At 36.1% G+C, this 22162-nt stretch overlaps 1 protein-coding gene across 11 annotated transcripts in view; it reads right to left on the bottom strand.

Annotated features, from left to right (window-relative positions):
* Positions 1–4323: 4323 nt before the first annotated feature.
* The window catches only part of LOC127867368 (LITAF domain-containing protein-like), a 39381-nt gene continuing 21542 nt past the window's right edge, over positions 4324–22162 (bottom strand). For 6 of the 11 annotated variants that reach the window (XM_052408456.1, XM_052408458.1, XM_052408457.1 and 3 more), the window contains 3 exons: positions 17530–17574; positions 14285–14468; positions 4324–5492 (listed from right to left, as the gene is read on the bottom strand). In XM_052408456.1, coding sequence (XP_052264416.1) covers positions 5384–5492; positions 14285–14468; positions 17530–17574 — 338 coding nt within the window. In that variant the 3' untranslated portion in view covers positions 4324–5383. The remainder of the gene's footprint in view (positions 5493–14284; positions 14469–17529; positions 17575–22162) is intronic. The other 5 variants (XM_052408461.1, XM_052408464.1, XM_052408463.1 and 2 more) reach the window with 1 other exon arrangement.

The following is a 22162-nucleotide window of genomic DNA, read 5'->3' as shown; positions in this document are numbered from 1 at the left end:
ATCGGTCAAAATACTGGAATATTGTTACAAGCTATGTAGAAAAAGAAGTAAACAACTATTAAAACGTGTTCATGAGCTCTTTCAGCACAAATTGTTGCGATTTGAGATGCTCAAGACGAGTTTTTGTACATTTTTTTTCTTATTTTCCTCTGAAAACGTATTTTTTTCTTAAAATCTCACGATGCTCCTTAAATTCGTGAAACAAACGCATTTATTCCGTGAAATTTGCCAAAACGCATCATATCTCACTAAAAAAATGATGATTTTCTGTAAATACAGCTTCTTTGTGACTAGGCCTGGTTTTGCGTTTAGGTCATAATACACCAAATAGTTTCCCTATATAATTCAATGTAAAAGCGACAACTTTGAGCGAAAATAAATTCAACATTTTGCACATAGAGACCCCCATAACCATACCTTTTCTTAAAGGCCATTCTAAGCGGAATCGATTTATGCAATAAAAAAGATATGTCATGTACAATGCAAGAAAGAACTTGACACAAATCAAAATCGACTGTTTTTGCAACTTTTTTTTTCGGCCGTTTCTTAGTGGAATGTAACCTTTTCTAGTGCAATGGTTTACTATAGTCTTCAAGTGTATCATATTTCAGGGATTCAGTAGTGAACACCTATTCATGCCCTACCATTATCTCCGCAAGATAACACCTGAATAATGGTAAAAAGTGTAAAACATGCCTTCCTGTCAACTATGATATTTTTTTAGAGAGTACAGCCCTACATGAAGCGATCATTTAGTGTATTGTAACCTATAAGACAACGTTTACTGTTAACATCGCGAAAAATAAGCACTTCTCGATACTTATAAACCTATTTTCTATGTGCATGCCAATTTTCAGACCGATCTTTCACGTAGAAATGCTTGAAAATGCATTTTATTATAACGCCTGATAAGCCATGTGGCTTTCGCGTTCGGAGCTTTGATTTATTACGGGCGTTCAGGCGTAAAACGATTACCCTAAATAATTACAATCGGTCAAAATACTGGAATATTGTTACAAGCTATGTAGAAAAAGAAGTAAACAACTATTAAAACGTGTTCATGAGCTCTTTCAGCACAAATTGTTGCGATTTGAGATGCTCAAGACGAGTTTTTGTACATTTTTTTTCTTATTTTCCTCTGAAAACGTATTTTTTTCTTAAAATCTCACGATGCTCCTTAAATTCGTGAAACAAACGCATTTATTCCGTGAAATTTGCCAAAACGCATCATATCTCACTAAAAAAATGATGATTTTCTGTAAATACAGCTTCTTTGTGACTAGGCCTGGTTTTGCGTTTAGGTCATAATACACCAAATAGTTTCCCTATATAATTCAATGTAAAAGCGACAACTTTGAGCGAAAATAAATTCAACATTTTGCACATAGAGACCCCCATAACCATACCTTTTCTTAAAGGCCATTCTAAGCGGAATCGATTTATGCAATAAAAAAGATATGTCATGTACAATGCAAGAAAGAACTTGACACAAATCAAAATCGACTGTTTTTGCAACTTTTTTTTTCGGCCGTTTCTTAGTGGAATGTAACCTTTTCTAGTGCAATGGTTTACTATAGTCTTCAAGTGTATCATATTTCAGGGATTCAGTAGTGAACACCTATTCATGCCCTACCATTATCTCCGCAAGATAACACCTGAATAATGGTAAAAAGTGTAAAACATGCCTTCCTGTCAACTATGATATTTTTTTAGAGAGTACAGCCCTACATGAAGCGATCATTTAGTGTATTGTAACCTATAAGACAACGTTTACTGTTAACATCGCGAAAAATAAGCACTTCTCGATACTTATAAACCTATTTTCTATGTGCATGCCAATTTTCAGACCGATCTTTCACGTAGAAATGCTTGAAAATGCATTTTATTATAACGCCTGATAAGCCATGTGGCTTTCGCGTTCGGAGCTTTGATTTATTACGGGCGTTCAGGCGTAAAACGATTACCCTAAATAATTACAATCGGTCAAAATACTGGAATATTGTTACAAGCTATGTAGAAAAAGAAGTAAACAACTATTAAAACGTGTTCATGAGCTCTTTCAGCACAAATTGTTGCGATTTGAGATGCTCAAGACGAGTTTTTGTACATTTTTTTTTCTTATTTTCCTCTGAAAACGTATTTTTTTCTTAAAATCTCACGATGCTCCTTAAATTCGTGAAACAAACGCATTTATTCCGTGAAATTTGCCAAAACGCATCATATCTCACTAAAAAAATGATGATTTTCTGTAAATACAGCTTCTTTGTGACTAGGCCTGGTTTTGCGTTTAGGTCATAATACACCAAATAGTTTCCCTATATAATTCAATGTAAAAGCGACAACTTTGAGCGAAAATAAATTCAACATTTTGCACATAGAGACCCCCATAACCATACCTTTTCTTAAAGGCCATTCTAAGCGGAATCGATTTATGCAATAAAAAAGATATGTCATGTACAATGCAAGAAAGAACTTGACACAAATCAAAATCGACTGTTTTTGCAACTTTTTTTTTCGGCCGTTTCTTAGTGGAATGTAACCTTTTCTAGTGCAATGGTTTACTATAGTCTTCAAGTGTATCATATTTCAGGGATTCAGTAGTGAACACCTATTCATGCCCTACCATTATCTCCGCAAGATAACACCTGAATAATGGTAAAAAGTGTAAAACATGCCTTCCTGTCAACTATGATATTTTTTTAGAGAGTACAGCCCTACATGAAGCGATCATTTAGTGTATTGTAACCTGGAACGGTCTATACCTCGACCTCGTTGATTTTCATTGATAACATTCTCCTAGAAGAGTTGTCGTTCGTGTTTCAACATTCAACAATGGCCGCCCCCATTAGAGGGTATCGGGTCCGTTCGCCCTAGTTACACGTTCGCCCTATATTATCATTTGCATATCGGGGTATGAACAGTTGATTGTTCACACATATAAGCAAGTTTGAACCTTAAGTTTTCATTAATTAATATAGTAAGCAATTAGTGAAAATTACTGTCCTTTGTTACAAACACGCTTACGAGTTAAAGAGCGCCGTCTTGATTGTTCACACATGTAAGCAAGTTTGTTGTTGTTGTTAAAATTAATATAATAAGCAATTAGGGAATATTACTGGCCTTTGTTACAAATACGCTAACAAGTTAAAGAGCGCCGTCTTGTATATTTCGGTAATACTTTTTTGATTGATATGTTCGGAATAACCTAGGATATAAAATGGAGCTCAAATGTCTGGTTCTATTGTTTCAAAAATGGATAATGTGTTGTGCATTTCGTGCAATTTGGAGGTACGACCTAGACAACATGCGGTTACATGCGACGTTTGTCAACGTTGGCAGCATCGGCTTTGTGGAAATGGTTAGTTTAATTCAATTTGTCAATTGTATATAATAAAAACATCTCAATAAAATATAACTATTCAGTTTTTATTATTTTATCATTATTACTAGCTATAATCATTTATAATAAACTATTTGGAACTGGTGAGTATGTAAACTCTAAATTATAATGTACACAATATAAAGTGCATCATTTATTATTTTATATATAAGCTGTATATATTAAATTTACAAATTATTTGTACATTTATATGTGTATTATAATCATTAAGATTATGAGATTTTAAGTGTAACTTCTTGCCTTGTTTATGGTTCTTTCATTCAGCAATATATAACCACTGTCTGTCGGATTATCTAATTTCTTGTAATCTTGTTGATCCCTGCATTGGCAAATAAATTTAAAATTCATATAAACATCTGGGTCCGATCGCCCTAATTTCTGTTCGCCCTAAATTTTATTATCAAAGCAGGGAAGCAATAAATATAACGAAATTTGTTATCTTTTAACATTTTAATATATAAATGACAACTTGAGCTATAAACTTGCCTACATGTGTGAAAAATCAAGATGGCGCTCTTTAACGTGTGGGATATTGTGCTTTGTGTGTGTACATAGCTTAGATGCAACTTTGCTTTAAAAGGGAATTAAGTTGAACTACATTAATTGGTAAATTATCAACAATAGTTTTTTTGGCGTGGTAACTTTTATGGTTTCTATTTGCAAAATGTCAGCTGTAAGTTCAAATGTATTATATAACTGCAACAGACATTCAACTTCAAATAGGTCTATGTGATCATTATATCAGGTTTTGAGGAAATGAACATTATACTATCAAAGTTGACTGTAAGTCAAACAAGTTGTCATGGGGAAAGATTTTGGTCAGCTTAAACACAATTAAGTACACCATGCTGCGTCGGGGGTATTCTTCATCACTATTGATATATGTTCTAGTTTGGGTCACACTAAAAGAAGACAAGGCAAAGTTATGGAAAGAAATAATTTTATTCAGTACGAGATAAAATATCCGAACTCTGTGTGAGATGTGCTTAAAAACAAAATTTTAAAACAATGAATAAAACATAAAACCGTTAAAGTCACCAGAAAGTTTTATCACAGTTAGTGGAGGCATGAAATTATTGTACATTTTTGCATTCTGTTGTTAAACACTAAAGCTGGAGGTCACTTTGTTTTTGAATTATATATCATGTTTATCATTTGGAATTAGCATTTTCAGAATGTTTTTGTTACATAGCATTTATTCATAACCCATACAGCTGTCGTTAATAAATAAGCAATCATGAAACATTGCAAGTTAAAATCTTAAAATTTAAAGATTGCTTGTATACAATAATCTTTTCAGTAATTTTATTCTGAAAAACAAGAGAGTGCTTGTTAGCTATCGGTATTATAGTGTGATGTAAGAAATAGATACAGACAGAAGTACAAAACGATACAAAACGAAGTGATCGGCCATTATACATTCACAACATGTTTGAGTAAATCACACATTTTGACACCTGGAGTCAATTGATTAAAATAACGAATGATAACAATGTTCATGTGACACAGTAAAACATTTGTATTAACTTGCATTGAAATACAGCCAGTAAGGTCCATCAATAAATTTTATAAAAGACAAGCAATGTCTAAAAGAAATAAATTTGTCAAAATATACTAAGATTTATATTGTGGAGACAATCATTACAATATTTCTTGGCACTGAAAGAATGATAATTCCACTTCAATCCACACTGGAATGTTTCATTTTGTGTAAACAAACTAAGACAGCACAGTTTAATCAAGTGTAGATCTATGTGATTTGTAGACGTTCGTCGAATAAGGATAAATATAAAAACATATAAACCTAATTCTGAAAAAAACATTGTAGTAAAGTTTGCAATAAACACGTACAACTGTAAATAAAAATTGATGCTCAAATGATGATAAGGCCGATAAACCACCTGACTCCAGTGGGGTTGAGACACTGCCCTGCCTGTTTTAACCAGGGTTTTGCAGTGCAGTGGATGTACGGTTGACGGCCTGTTACATGCGGTTGTAGCGGCCCACCTGCTGGTTGCAGTTGGGGCACTGATGCACGACGTCCTTGCAGGCGTCCATGCAGAACGGGATCAGGCAGCAACCAATCCAGCAGCTGCACATAGAGAACAAAATAGAACAATAAAATGGTTTTATCATTTACATTCAACAATGCTTTAATGTTAAACACTCGATCATGGCCGTTTTTGAAAGTCTGCCAGACTGTAGAGCAATTAGAGGCTATGTTCAGGGAAAACTGGGATTAATGCATGTGCGTAACAGATAAAGTCAGCCCAGAACAGCATGTGTGGATGACACTTTCGGCGTGTGTAGTCTTTTTTTTGTTTAAAGAAGTTGCTTCTTAGGGAAAATCCAGTTAAACCAGAAAGTCTCATCCCTCATACCGGTAAGCCTTTGCACATATCAGGAACAAAACTTTACACACCTGCATTAAGCCCAGATTTCCCATACTGCAGCTAAAATAGCTTTTAATGTTCAAGGTCATTAACAAAAGTTTGGCACTAACAGAGTAATCAGATGTTTGTGATTTTGAGGAGATTACAAGATTCAGTCTTTAAGACAAAAATAGAACTTAGCTTATGTTTTCAGTGTGACATTAAATAATATCATTACGGTAGAAAACTTGTTTGAGCGCTTGGCATTGGTACCTGCTTCAACACCTTACTTCTTTGACAGCCAATTTCGCATACTAAATTTACGGTTAAGTCTATGTTTAACAATGATTTTTGGAGACATAAATAACTACATACAAGATTTTCTAGTTTACATATGAAAACAAACTTAGCCTACATTCAAAGTATGTTGAGAAAGCTTATCAATGTAAGTTTATGTCAACAAAGGAATTTCCCTAAGCTACCCGGTATCAGCAAACAATGTTTTCCCAATTGCCTAGCAGTAAGACAGTGTTCACAGCGTTATCAACTTAAATAATCACCAGCCATCCAGCTACTTAGTTCACTTAACAATACAGGTATGGGAGCTTTGAATAGCAAGATAAGGTTACATAAATTTTGTTTTGTTTGCCTAGTTAAGATTGTTTCCCCATTTTCAACACTACTGCAGTCATATAATGGTGGCTGGCTAACCAGCTCCTGTGTCATCTGGTTTACCACTGTACTTATTGAACATTCTTATGGCAACAGGCAAATTCGTTGAATTGATATCCCCCGCAAATATGCTTCTGGACACAAAAGTAGTTTGTCACTCAAAAAAGCATTTTTACAAGATAAAAATGGTCATTATTAACAGATGGTGAACAATGCCATTTGGCGTGCATCATCCTCTTATCCATATATATACTCATACCAAGTTTCAATGAAATCCGCCAAAGCACTTCCAAGATATGGCTCCGGACAGACGGAAGGATGGACAACGCCAAAACAATATCCCTCCGCCTATGGCGAGGGATAATAACTAACAACTGCCCTACTTGAATAAGACATAGGGGGAGATCGGCCATAGAAAAGAACTATGACCTATGATCCTCAGTCTAGAAGTAACCTATTTATCGCCAGCACAGTTTGTGAAATCCAGCATATATGAGCAGTGCTCTGGAAAAACAGGGTTTAATGCATAAGCGTAAAGTGTCATCAAAGATTAACCTGTGTAGTTTGCACAGGCTTATCAGGGCAACACTTTCCCCTTTATTAAAAGTTTCGTTTCAAAGGGGTCTCTTCTTAATGAAAATTCAGTCTAAGCGGAAAGTGTCGTCACTGATTAGCCTGTGCTAACTGCAAAAGCTAATCTAGGATGAAAATTTACCCATATGCATTAAGCCCTGTTTTCCCAGAGCAAAGCTCATATACTTCCAGTCTTTATAAAAATAGCTACAATAATGCGGATGACAATTTTCATACTGTTTTGTTAGTTGTTTATTTCTAAATGCATATAAAAAGCATTTTAAAATGTCAAACATAATTAGCTTCCCTTGTTGCAGTCATGTTGAAACACGAATTAAACAAGAGGGTCTGAAAGGCCCACAGTCACTCAACTGAGATAACAAGATATTATTGGGACAAATCTTCTGACCAAGTTTAATGAAGATCCAAAAATAAATGTGGCCTATAGAGTGTTAACAAGGTTTTACTATAGCCATATAAGAAAAAATGCCCCACCCCCTGGCAGCCATGTTTTTCAACCACCAGGCATCATTTTTGAACTCTTCCAAGATATTATCGGGATGAATCTTCTGACCAAGTTTCATGAAGATCGGACAGAAAATGTGGCCTCTAGAGTGTTAACAAGATTTTACTTGAGCCATATAAGGAAAAATGCCCCACCTTGAAAGCCATGTTTTTCAAGCAAACATAATTATTTTCGATCTCATCCAAGATATCATTGAGACCAATCTTCTGACCATATTTCATGAAGATTGGACAATAAATGTGGCCTCTAGAGTGTTAACAAAGTTGTACAAAAGCCATATAAAGCCTTATAAGGAACAATGCCCCGCCCCCTGGTGGCCATGTTTTTTAAGAAACCAAAACCATTTTCGAACTCATCCAAGATATCATTGGGACAAATCTTCTGACCAAGTTTCATGAAGATCGGAAAATAAATGTGGCCTCTAGAGTGTTAACAAGGTTTTACTAAAGCCATATCAGGAAAAATGCCCCGCCCCCTGGCAGCCATGTTTTTCAACCACCCGGCATCATTTTTGAACTCTTCCAAGATATTATCGGGATGAATCTTCTGGCCAAGTTTCATGAAGATCGGACAGTAAATGTGGCCTCTTGAGTGTTAACAAGATTAAACTATAGCCATAAAAGGAACAAGAGATGTGTTTGTCAGAAAGACAATGCCCCCTAAGGCGCCGCTTTTTTGTCTTTTTTGGACCTTTGACCTTGAAGGATGACCTTGACCTTTCACCACTCAAAATGTGCAGCTCCATGAGATACACATGCATGCCAAATATCAAGTTGCTATGTTCAATATTTCAAAAGTAATTGCAAACTTTACTGTACAGTAAAGTTTTGTGACAGAATGACAGACAGACAGAAAGAAAGACAGGCCAAAACAATATACCCCCGATCTATCGATCCGTGGGCATAAAAATGCGCCACCCCTAGGAAGCCATGTTTTTCAAGCAAACATAATTATTTTCGAACTCATCCAAGATAATATTGAGACCAATCTTCTGACCATATTTCATGAAGATTGGACAATAAATGTGGCCTCTAGAGTGTTAACAAAGTTGTACAAAAGCCATATAGAGCCTTATAAGGAACAATGCCCCGCCCCCTGGTGGTCATGTTTTTAAAGAAACCAAAACCATTTTCACACTCATCCAAGATGTCATTGGGACAAATCTTTTGACCAAGTTTCATGAAGATCGGAAAATAAATGTGGCCTCTAGAGTGTTAACAAGGTTTTACTATAGCCATATAAGGAAAAATATCCCGCCCCCGTGGTGGCCATATTTTTCATCCAACCGGCATCATTTTTGAACTTGTCCAAGATATTATTGGGATGAATCTTCTGACAAAGTTTCATGAAGATTGGACTATAAATGTTGCCTCTAGACTGTTAAAAAGATTTAACTATAGCCATATAAGGAAAAATGCCCCGCCCCTTGGCAGCCATGTTTTTCAAACAAAGGTTACCATTTTCAAACTCATCCAAGATATCATTGGGCCAAATCTCAAGTTTCAGATCGGAAAATAAATGTGGCCTCTAGAGTATTAACAAGGTTTGACAATAGCCATATAAGGAACAAGAGGGCCTGAAAGGCCCAAAGTCGCTCACCTGAGATAACAAGATATTATTGGAACAAATCTTTTGACCAAGTTTCATGAAGATCGGAAAATAAATGTGGCCTCTAGAGTGTTAACAAGGTTTTACTATAGCCATATAAGGAAAAATGCCCCGCCCCCTGGCAGCCATGTTTTACAACCAACTGGCATCATTTTTGAACTCGTCCAAGATATTATCGGGATGAATCTTCTGACCAAGTTTCATGAAGATCGGACAGTAAATGTGGCCTCTAGAGTGTTAACAAGATTTTACTATAGCCATTTAAGGAAAAATGCCCCGCCCCTTGGAAGCCATTTTTTTCAAGCAAACATAATTATTTTAGAATTCATCCAAAATATCATTGAGACCAATCTTCTGACAAAATTTCATGAAGATTGGACAATAAATGTGGCCTCTACAGGGTTAACAAGGTTTTGACATAGCCATATATAGCCATATAAGGAAAAATGCCCCGCCCCTGGTAGCCATGTTTTTAAAGCAACCAAAACCATTTTCGAACTCGTCCAAGATATCATTGGGACAAATCTTCTGACCAATTTTCATGATGATCTGAAAATAAATGTGACCTCTAGAGTGCTAACAAGGTTTTACTATAGCCATATAAGGAAAATAGCCCTGCCCCTATGGTGGCCATGTTTTTCAACCAACCGGCATCATTTTTGAACTCTTCAAAGATATTATTGGGATGAATCTTCTGACCAAGTTTCATGAAGATTGGACAATAAATGTGGCCTCTAGAGTGTTAACAAGATTTTACTATAGCAATATATAGCCATATATGGAAAAATGCCCCGCCCCTTGGCAGCCATGTTTTTCAAGCAAAGGTTACCATTTTCGACCTCATCCAAGATATCATTAAGACAAATCTTCTGACCATATTTCATCAAGATTGGGGCCTTTAGAGTGTTTACAAGGTTTTACTATAGCCATATTAGGAAAAATGCCCCGCCCCCTGGCGGCCATGTTTTTCAACCAACCGGCATCATTTTTGAACTCGTCCAAGATATTATTGGGATGAATCTTCTGACCAAGTTTAATGAAGATCAGACAATAAATGTGGCCTCTAGAGTGTTAACAAGATTTTACTATAGCCATATTTAGCCATATAAGGAAAAATGCCCCGCCCCTGGCAGCCATGTTTTTCGAGCAAACGTAACAATTTTCGAACTCATCCGAGATATTATTGAAAGCAATCTTCTGACCAAATTTCATGAAGATTGGACAATAAATGTGGCCTCTAGAGAGTTAACAAGGCAAATGTTGACCCCGCACAACGGACAAAAAGAGATCACAAAAGCTCACCATGAGCAACTAGCTCAAGGTGAGCTAACAAGAGACAAATTGTCACAAAACCAGGTTTTCAATTTGAAAAAAGACCCCCCTTGGTTCAAATTAAATCTATTTTTAGTCGTGGCGATCTTGACCTTGGAGATATTGTTGTAATTCTTTAGTGTGACACACCGTCAAATGATGGTGAACAAATGTGCCAAATGATTTTAAAATCTCACAAAGAATGACATAGTTATGGCCCGGACAAGCTCATTTATGGCCATTTTTGACATTTGAACTCAAAGTGTGACCTTGACCTTGCAGATAGCGGCTTAATTCTTTCGTGCGACACACCGTCTAATGATGGTGAACTAATGTGCCAAATGATTTTAAAACCTCACAATAAATGACAAAGTTATGGACCGGACAAGCTTGTTCCGCCTGCCCGCCAGAAAGCCTGCCGCCCGCCCGCCGACATCCGCCAATCTAATAACCAGATTTTTCTTTAGGAAAACCTGGTTAAAAATGCCCCGCCCCCTGGCGGCCATGTTTTTCAACAAACAGGCATCATTTTCAAACTATTCCAAGATATTATTGGGATGAATCTTCTGACCAAGTTTCATGAAGATCAGACAATAAATGTGGCCTCTAAAGTGTCAACAGGTTTTACTATAGCCATATAAGAAAAAATGCACTGCCTCTTGGGCTGGCAGCCATGTTTATCAAGCAAACGTAACCATTTTCGAACTCATCCAAGATATCATTGAGACCAATCTTCTGACCACATTTCATGAAGATTGGACAATAAATGTGGCCTCAAGAGAGTTAACAAGGCAAATGTTGACGCCGTATGATGGACAACATACAACGGACAAAAGGTGATCACAAAAAACAGGTATTTTGATTGGTTGATTATGTGGCAAACTGGTGTCAATTATCTCATTCCCAAGACATACTAATTCCCACAAATCAACAAGGTGGTTCTCCCGAATTACTAAGTCGTTCCCAAGAATTACCTATGTGTTACTCAGTAATTCCCACACAAGTTACATGTAAATGTTTGTTCCCATGAACAACAAAGTTATGGGATCATAATAGGGTTAACAGTCCTATCTGCAGTAAGAACATAATTGTCAAATCTGCAGTGAGAACATAATTGTCCTATCTGCAGTAAGAACAAAACTGTCCTATCTGCCATAAGAACAAAACTGTCCTATCTGCAGTAAGAACAAAACTGTCCTATCTGCCGTAAGAACATAAATGTCCTATTTGCAGTAAGAACATAATTGTCCTATCTGCAGTAAGAACATAATTATCCTATCTGCAGTAAGAACATAATTGTCCTATCTGCAGGAAGAACCTTATTGTCCTATCTGCTGTTAGAACATAATTGTCCTATCTGCCGTAAGAACATAATTGTCCTATCTGCAGTAAGAACATAATTGTCCTATCTGCAGTAAGAACATAATTGTCCTATCTGCAGTAAGAACATAATTGTCCTATCTGCTATAAGAACAAAACTGTCCTATCGGCTGTAAGAACATAATTGGCCTATCTGCCATAAGAACATAATTGTCCTATCTGCAGTAAGAACATAATTGTCCCATCTGCAGTAAGAACATAATTGTCCTATCTGCAGTTAGAACATAATTTTCCTATCTGCTGTAAGAACAAAACTGTCCTATTGCAGTAAGAACAAAACTGTCCTATCGGCAGTAAGAACATAATTGGCCTACCTGCAGTAAGAACATAACTGTCCTATCTGCCGTAAGAACATAATTGTCCTATCTGCCATAAGAACATAATTGTCCTATCTGCCATAAGAACATAATTGGCCTACCAGCAGTAAGAACATAATTGGCCTACCTGCAGTAAGAACATAACTGTCCTATCTGCCGTAAGAACATAATTGTCCTATCTGCAGTAAGAACATAATTGTCCTATCTGCCGTAAGAGCATAATTGTCCTATCTGCAGTAAGAACATAATTGTCCTATCTGCAGTAAGAACATAATTGTCCCATCTGCAGTAAGAACATAATTGTCCTATCTGCAGTAAGAACATAATTGTCCTATCGGCAGTAAGAACATAATTATAGTGATGTGTAGCAAACATGCCAACATACCAGTATGTTTGTTTGGTAAATAAAAACCCACGTGTCACATCTGTGCCACTGGTCTAAGTTATGTCGCCAACATTAGTCGTGTGGTATAACTTCTCTGCCAATCTGCGTTGTTACAATAACAACAACACAACACCAATCTCCATGCGCCACCCTCTGGCTGTTGCCCCACATGAGGGCACCCACTCTCTGTGCTTTCAGCACCTGTATCTATGCTCAACCTCCATACCTCCAATCTCCACACCATCTCCATCAACTAAAACCATCCACGTATTTATATCCATTTACAGGATTGCATAAGTCCATGTATATAGCTAACGTCAAAAACAGGTGTTTCTGATAATGGTATGATCACTATGCATATGCATCATGTTTATAATCTCTTAAACATGATAGTTTGACCTTTATTTAGCACTTACTTTAATAAGTGATAACAATTAACAACAGTTAGCATATCCATTAAAATAGTGTTAAACCTAATTAAACATGTGCTTACAAACACTCTTACAATAAGACTTATGACAATACAATTCATTAACCGACATAACATTCACTTATTTGATCATTGGAGCTGTAAGTGGTCTCTTCACACCACAATTGGATGCTGTGAGAGCTGTATGCTGCATAAACATTGTCCCTAAATTAACTATTCAAACGTGTTGTGATTAATTTAAACTTGCATATTTAAACAGCACTAATTTAATCTTGAAAAGTTTATTTTGTACAATGTTATTTAACATACAACTGAAGTGCCTTTGGCACTTTGATAAATTATGTAGAACATGCATCTTCTGTACATGTTTGCACAGTCCAATTACAGATATCAATACATTTATATATGTTTAATTATATTTATAAGCCGGTTAGCTTAAGTAAATTCTGAATAATATACCAGTAGGCTAGACCATAAGCAGACATTTACAAACTTAACCAATGTCAACAAACAGAAATGCTTGGCTAAAGTAAAGTGTTTGGGTTAAAGAATCTTGTTAAGCTGACCAGGGTTTTGGATGTCCCCCAAAAAATTATACCCACTAAATTTCACTTAGTTAAAAAATTATGGCCATTTTTGTTGATTATTACAATACTTAAATAAATCAAAATCTGATGAAAAGAAAAAAAAAGTAATAATATAAAATGAATTATTATTATTCAAAATAAGCAGCATGAAATTTTCAATAAAGTGAATGCACACTTTTTAATCAAACACAATTCTACTAACTTTTTTGTCTATTTTGATTTAGAACCTACAAAACTCTTCAGTCTTTATAAGTATTTTATTACTATTGTACTTAATTTAAGGTGTTTCTGTTAGGTACCCTGCTGATCATGAATAAGCCTTTTCCCCCACAGGAAGCAAAGTGAAAATGGCTTTTGCAACCAGCATAAAACCAGAACAGCCTGCACTAACTTGCAGTCTGTTCAGGTTTTATGCTGTTTGCTGCTTTTCAGTGCCTAAGTGTTAAAAATGAAGCCTTTAAAACTTAAATTCAATAAGAAAGGTATTTAAGTACCGGTATATGTAACTTTCTAAAGGAATACAATTGCGTCAAAATATGTATGTAGTCAAAATATGTATGCAAGTGGTAAAGGGTAAAAATGCAACCTTTTTATTAACATTCAGCTATATAGACTGGCCACCAACCCAACAAGGGAAATCGCAAAGCAGACGACCCATGTCAGGGAGCCAGTTTCATTAAAATGAAATTAGTTTATATTCAGCCATATAGACTAGTCACCTACCCAACAATGGCAATCACAAAGCAGGCAACCCATGTCAAGGTGCCAGTCTCATAGTAGGTGGACGTGACAATGTCCGCCTGGCAGAACTGACACTTGATGCGCACCGGCGACTCCCTGAAGTGCTGCACAACCGTGTAGGCCGGTTGAGCCACCACAACCGTGGTTGCCTGCTGGCCATATTGAGCTTAAAAAGGAAGTCAGAGATCAATTAATTATAATAATTCTTAGGCTGTTTTGTAAGATAACAAGAATGACAAGCAAATGAGCTGCGCTCTGGAAAAACTGGGATAAATGCATGTGTTTAAAGTATTTGCCCACATTAGCCTATGCACTCCACACGCTTATCAGGAACAACACTTTCCGTCTACACCGGATTTCCGCTAAGAAAAGACCTCCTCTGAACAAAAATACCATAAGAGTGTATAAGGTGTTGTCCCTGATAAGCCTGCGCTGACTGCACAGGCTAATCTTGGAGACTCTTAATGCACATGCACTTAGCCCTGTTTTCCCAGAGCAAGGCCCATTTATTTATAATAATGTTTTTGCTATTTTGTAAGATGACAAGCAAGCAAATTGATAACATCATTAAATCAAGTCTAATTATAATTATAGTAAATGTTTTTGCAATCTTGTCAGGCTAATCAGGAACAATACTTTCCGTCTACACTCTGCTAAGAAAAAGCCTCCTTTGAACAAATAATACCATAAGAGTGTATAAAGTGTTGTCCCTGATAAGCCTGCGCTGACTGCACAGGCTAATCTTGGAGACTCTTAATGCACATGCACTTAGCCCTGTTTTCCCAGAGCAAGGCCCATTTATTATCCCCACGCTTTTTGAAAAAAAGGTGGGGATATTGTGGTGATCTCCGCCGTCCGTCCGTCTGTCCGTCCGTCTGTCCGTCCGTCCGTCCTGGCCACTATCTCCTCCTACACTAAAAGCACTAGAACCTTGAAATTTACACACATGGTAGCTATGAGCATATGTGCGACGGTGCACTATTTGGAATTTTGATCTGACCCCTGGGTCAAAAGTTATAGGGGTTGGGGTGGGGCCGCGTCAGAAATTATCACTCATTTTTTTAGGTTATTTTACATTTACTTCTTTATTTCTACACCGATTCACTTCAAATTGATACTGGACCTCACCTATGACAATACGGTCAATCTCAACCATGCATGGCCCCATTCCCAACCCTGGGGCGCCCCGCCCACATAGGCCACACCCACCAAAAATTTCCATTTACTATAATTTTTTCATTTCTACACGGATTCACTTCAAATTGATACTGAACTTTTGTTATGACATTAGGGTCAATCTCAACTATGCATGGCCCCAATCCCAACCCTGGGGCGCCCGCCCACATAGGCCACACCCACCAAAAAAATCCATTTACTATAAAAAAAATTTAGGTTATTTTACATTAACTTCTTCATTTCTACACTGATTCACTTCAAATTGATACTGAACCTCTCTTATGACAAAACGGTCAAACTCAACTATGCATGGCCCCGTTGCCAACCCTGGGGCGCCACGCCCACATAGACCACACCCGCCCAAAATTGCCTTTTACTATAATTTCTTCATTAATACACTGATTCACTTCAAATTGATACTGAACCTCTCTTATGACAATACGGTCAATCTCAACTATGCATGGCCCCATTACCAACCCTGGGGCACCCCGCCCACATAGGCCACACCCTCCCAAAATTGCCTTTTACTATAACTTCTTTATTTTTACACCCATTCACTTCTAATTGATACTGAACTTCTCTTATGACAATACAGTCAATCTCAACTATGCATGGCCCCATGATCAACCCTGGGGCGCCCTTGGGTCAAACATGCGGCGTGGGGATACGCGTCGGCCTCTGCCGCGCCATTTCTAGTTTATAATAATGTTATTACTATTTTGTAAGATGACAAACAAATAAATAACATCATTTTTATCAAGTCTAATTATTTCTCTGCTCATTGCTTATATCTATTGCAATGAAACATTTATTGTCCCCATTAAAGTTTTGAAATAAAATACTTAAAAAATTAAACTGTTGAAACACTTTAAGTTAATGTTCTGTACAGTGGTTATATTGATTTGGTCAACAATTTTATCTGTTCATGAAATATAAATATGTCAAATAGATTCTGGGTTGCCCTACCGTGACACATTAAAAACAAGGATGATTCATGATAAATGATATATGTGACAAAATTGATTAATTAGTTTATTGAACTCAAGTTTTCAGTACACAGATATATTCCAAGCATTCAGGTTAATCTTAGCAAAATGTATTCAAATTATTCAAATAGCAAATGTGTAGAATTTAATATATGCACCAAAATAACAACATTTCAACATACATAAATTAGTATAACCGGCACTAAGATAGTGACTTAATCACGTTATTCATCCCAATCCCTTCGATTGAAGTCTTTTTATTAATATTGGCATAAATCAAAGTAATTTTGTGTAAATGCAGTTGTCAATAATGTATTATATCCTTAATCATACAAACATTAAAATGCTCATACATTTTGCATCACAAAGATTATATGAGCTGCATCATGCCAAAATATATCTCTTAACCCTTTCCCACTCAGAAGCAAACTATAAATGGCTATGTGCAAACAGCATAAAACCACAACAGACTGTGAGTAATTCGCAGTCTGTTCAGGTTTTATGCTGTTTGCTGCTCATCAGTATCTTAGGTTTAAAAATGAAGCTTTTAAAACTTCGATCTAGTAAGAAAGGTCTTTAATTAAATTTAACTTTTTAAGGGATTACAAATGCGTAAAAATACACATCTAAGTGGTAAAGGTTAACCCTTTCAGTGCGGGAACCAAATTTTAAAGGTTTGGCAAACAGTTTGGATCCAGATGAGACGTCACAGAACGTGGCGTCTCATCAGGATCCAAACTGTTTGCTATTCTGATAGTATTCTTTGAAAAAAATCGAAGAAAATGCTAATTTAAGAAATTCAGCAGACGACATTTTAGCAGACGACAAATTTCCCAGCATGCAAAGGGTTAAGCTAAATGCTGCCAGCAAAGCCCCCGACCAGCCTGTGCAAATGCTACCCAGTGAGCTAATCAGACAACTAAGCCTTGCTTTAATTTATAAATGACATAAGACTTCATTTACACACTGACTACTTCTGAGGAAACAGTTGCAGATTTTGGTGAATACAGCAACATATATCATCACGATTTTAACGAAATGGACGACACAAAATAACTTTATTACCAGGATAACCTTGCTGGGGATGACCTGGTCCCTGCTGTGGATAACCTACAAGAATAGCAAAGTAAAAATGAAATTGTGAAAACAATTGATGGTTTTCCTCTGTCAGCACTTGAGTCAAGGTAAACATTGCAAGCGCTTTGCCACAGTCATTTAGTTGATTGTAAAATAACAGTTAAGGGCCAATGGTATCAATGTGCAGGAAGATCTCTCTGAGCTTACATAGACAGCTGGACTAAGGTGTAAGCTAAACAAAAGACATTCACTTTATAGAGCCAACTGTGGTAATGTACAAGCAAAGGGACTGGTTCAATGCTGAAACTGTGAAAACAAGGTCAATAGTGATGCTGTAAGCAGTAAGTTAAAGCCAAAAATAGTCCATTCTGAAACAAAGTAGGTGCGTATTTCCATAACATTAAGCAGTTCACAGAAAACTCATGCATAACACAAATTAAAATGCATGGGGTGGTGTAACAATAGACCAGTTGAGATGCATGGTATCTTAATGTACTTCATATACAGAATATCATCATAAATATACATATTATGATTGTTTGACATCTATTAATTTACGGCATAAATGGTAAAATTTTAGGGCATATTATTTTTTTATGATAAAAAAACAATATAGATGACAATTGTGAAAATCATAATGCAACATTGCCTAAAGTGTGACTTTCCATAACACGTTATCAAGTATTTACTTGCATTAGAAATGAGTCGTAAAGACAGTGATGTCCTCATATTCTGCTTTTTCCTAAAAACCTGACTTATGCCACAAAAAACTCATCCAAACTATGAGAAATCAGACATTCATACCCTGGTTTATACATTTGTAAAATTTCAGCCCTCAAGCAATAATATATAACACACAACGCACGTTTAAAAAGGTTATTTTTGCTACAAAAGGGGCCATAGCTCAGGTTGTTTAAAAAATATCCTTACCCCTATTTGAGTTAACTTTGATTATGTAAAAAATAATATATCTTTTTTTTCTCAGATTTTATTTCAAGAAAGGCAGAAAAAGTATTGACTGGATAAATAAGATAAATAAGTCTTAATAAGTGATATATCACTACCCAAATTTAACTTTAAAAAAAACAGTACATTTATACTCATTTATATTCAAGCAATTAAAAATTTTTTGCTTAAATATTTTTCCTCCTTTTATAAAGACATTTATTACACCTTTACAGTATCCCAGATACCAATGTAAGAAGGCATAACGTCTTTCCATTAAATAGTCAAGTATTGAAAACAGTCAAATTTATAACCTAATGATTATCATGGAAAACTGCAGCTGAGTTTAATCTTGTATAGAAAGGTATTAGTAAATATAAACTTGCTCTTCCTGTATTACAGATATTTGTCAGGGTTTCTTTTTCTTGTTAGTATATGTGTGACAGTTAATACAAATGTTACTTCCAAATATCTATTTAGCCATAGACATTTAGTTAGGAAGATTTTTGCAAACCTAAAAATGTCATTGTGTATCTTTCCAGAAAATAAAAACATTTTACAACTCTTATGTATAAAAATACATGCGCTTTCCTTGCTGTAAGGTATTAACTTTAATCAACAACTTAATCACTGTTACAATAAAAAAATATCGACCTTATTAAAGTTTAAGATAACATTAGACACAGTCATGTCATTAATGATTACAATGACAGAGACACAATGATAACTTATCATGTATTTTGTACTACATGTACATTATGTACATTCTGCTCTGTTTAAAATGTCAATATATTGAAGATATAACAGATTATGTATTTATAAGTGATTTGGGACATTGTGATACAAAGTATTTTCTCTCATGGCTGGTAATGGACACAACAATTTTCGTTCAATGTTGCTCTTTCATTTCAATTACTTAACCCTTAGCGCTGGAACCGAATTTTAAAGGCCTTTGCAAACAGTTTGGATCCAGATGAGACGCCACAGAACGTGCCAAAATTTTTTGCAGACGACTAATTTCCCAGCATGCAAAGGGTTAAAAGTGGCAGGAAAGCACTGTAACTGTTCATCATCACATAAGAACCTATATAAACAATATTTTAGTATCTTAAGATGCTGCCTCTAGAGTGTTACTTAACTTAATGTTGTTTCAAATATATGACCTAGTGGCCTAGTTTTGGGGCTTACGTGACCCAGACTTATAATTGGCCTTACTATTGTCAGGATAAACATTCAGACCAAGTCTCCATAATATAAGATCAACCAGAGCACCGCATAACGGGTACCAACGCTCGGCTGCAGGGTGCACTTTGAATAAATGAAAGCTTGTCAGAATATTTTTTTTAAAGGTCACAGTGACCTTGACCTTTGACCTAGTGACCCAAAACTGGGAGTGGAGTGTAGAGCTCATCAAGGTGCAGCTACATATGAAGTTTCAATGTTGTAGGTGGAAGCACTTTCATTTTAGAACCAAAAGATTTTAGGATAAGACGAGCTGGCTATGACAATACCTCGGGTTTTCACCGAAATCAACCGAGCTAAAAATGAAGCCTTAAGACTGCTAAAAGCTAAAAGTTAACAACATGCTATGCGAAATGCATGTCTAAAGACGACTGACATAGCATGATCACAATAGCTTACAAAAAGTGCTCCACGCTCAGTAGACCTAGAACTATCAGCAGCATCGACAAACACAAAACAGCAGTAAACTAACATGGTGCTATAAGAAGAAAAAACAATTATATACAAAATAGACAGCTAGTTTAGACAAGAGCACCGCCTTGCGGATGCAGACCGCTCATCTATTTTCTTTTTAAAGGTGAAGGGACTCTCATTTTCAATCACAAAGGAGGGAGGGGTGGAGTGAAGAGGGGTGTATAGTGTGGGGGTGTGGACATTTATTACATTATTTTCCAAAAATGCGAAAAAAAAGCAAAAAAAAAAAAAAATTAGGGGTGGGTGGGTGGATTCTTGGGTGCGATGGTTGGACGGTATTTCAAACATAAAATAATAAAAATAAATATTTGTGTTTTTTAACCGTTTCAAAAAAAAAAAGAAATGTGGGGGGTGGGGGGGGGTGGGGAGGGGGGTATAGTGTGAGGGTGTTGTGGTCATTAATGATGATCTTAAAAAAAAAAAAAAAAATTAGGGGGGGGGATTCGGGTGGGGGGAGGGGAGGGATGGGGGGGATTCTTGGGTGCGATGGTTGGACGGTATTTCAAACATAAAATAATAAAAATAAATATTTGTGTTTTTTAACCGTTTCAAAAAAAAATAATTTTGGGGGGTGGGGGGGTGGGGTATAGTGTGAGGGTGTGGTGGTCATTTGTGAGATGATTTAAAAAAAAAAAAAAAAAAAAATAGGTGGGAGGGATTCGGGGGGAGGGCACGTGGGATAGTTTGGGTGGAGTCTATTGTGGTATGTCAGGTAAGAGTAGTTTTGTCAAAGTATCAATCAAATCTAATCATAAATAAAGAAGTTATGGCAATTTTAGCAAAATTTAATAATTTGACCTTGAGTCAAGGTCATTCAAAGGTGAAGGTAAAATTAAACTTGCCAGGTACAGTAACCTCATGATAGCATGAAAGTATTTGAAGTTTGAAAGCAATAGCCTTGATAGTTAAGAAGTAAAGTGGATCGAAACGCAAAATTTAACCATATATTCAAAGTTACTAAGTCAAAAAAGGGCCATAATTACGTAAAAATGACAACCAGAGTTATGCAACATGTCCTTTTACTGTACCCTTATGATAGTTTGCGAGTGTTCCAAGTATGAAAGCAATATCTATGATACTTTAGGGGTAAAATGGACCAAAACACAAAACTTAACCAAATTTTCAATTTTCTAAGTATAAAGGGCCCATAATTCCGTCCAAATGCCAATCAAAGTTACATAACCTTATGATAGTTAATAAGTGTTGCAAGTATGAAAGCAATAGCTTTGATACTGTAGGAATAAAGTGGACCTAAACACAAAACTTAACCAAATTTTCAATTTTCTAAGTATAAAAAGGGCCCATAATTCTGTCAAAATGCCAGTCAGAGTTACATTACTTTGCCTGCACAGTCCCCTTATGATAGTTAATAAGTGTTGCAAGTATGAAAGCAATAGCTTTGATACTTACGGAATAAAATGAACCTAAACACAAAACTTTACCAAAATTTTCAATTTTCTAAGTATAAAAAGGGCACATAATTCTGTCAAAATGCACGCCAGAGTTATCTAACTTTGCCTGCCCAGTCCCATCATGATAGTAAGTAAGTGTACCAAGTTTGAATGCAATAGCATTGATACTTTCTGAGAAAAGTGGACCTAAACGCAAAACTTAACCAAAATTTTCAATTTTCTAAGTATAAAAAGGGCACATAATTCTGTCAAATTGCACGCCAGAGTTATATAACTTTGCCTGCCCAGTCCTCTCATGATAGTAAGTAAGTGTACCAAGTTTGAATGCAATAGCATTGATACTTTCTGAGAAAAGTGGACCTAAACGCAAAACTTAACCGGACGCCAACGCCAACGTGATGACAATAGCTCATAAAAATTTTTCAAAAAAATAGATGAGCTAAAAACAGAACAAAAAGTACACGTTTAAACTAAAGAGCAGGAACAATTCAAAACTCTGCAAACCACTACATTCTCACTAGTTAACTACTGTGATAGTTTACATAGCA

The sequence above is a fragment of the Dreissena polymorpha genome, chromosome 2 (assembly GCF_020536995.1).
Source record: "Dreissena polymorpha isolate Duluth1 chromosome 2, UMN_Dpol_1.0, whole genome shotgun sequence".
Classification (NCBI taxonomy): domain Eukaryota; kingdom Metazoa; phylum Mollusca; class Bivalvia; order Myida; family Dreissenidae; genus Dreissena; species Dreissena polymorpha.
This window is presented reverse-complemented; position numbering and strand designations above follow the sequence as displayed.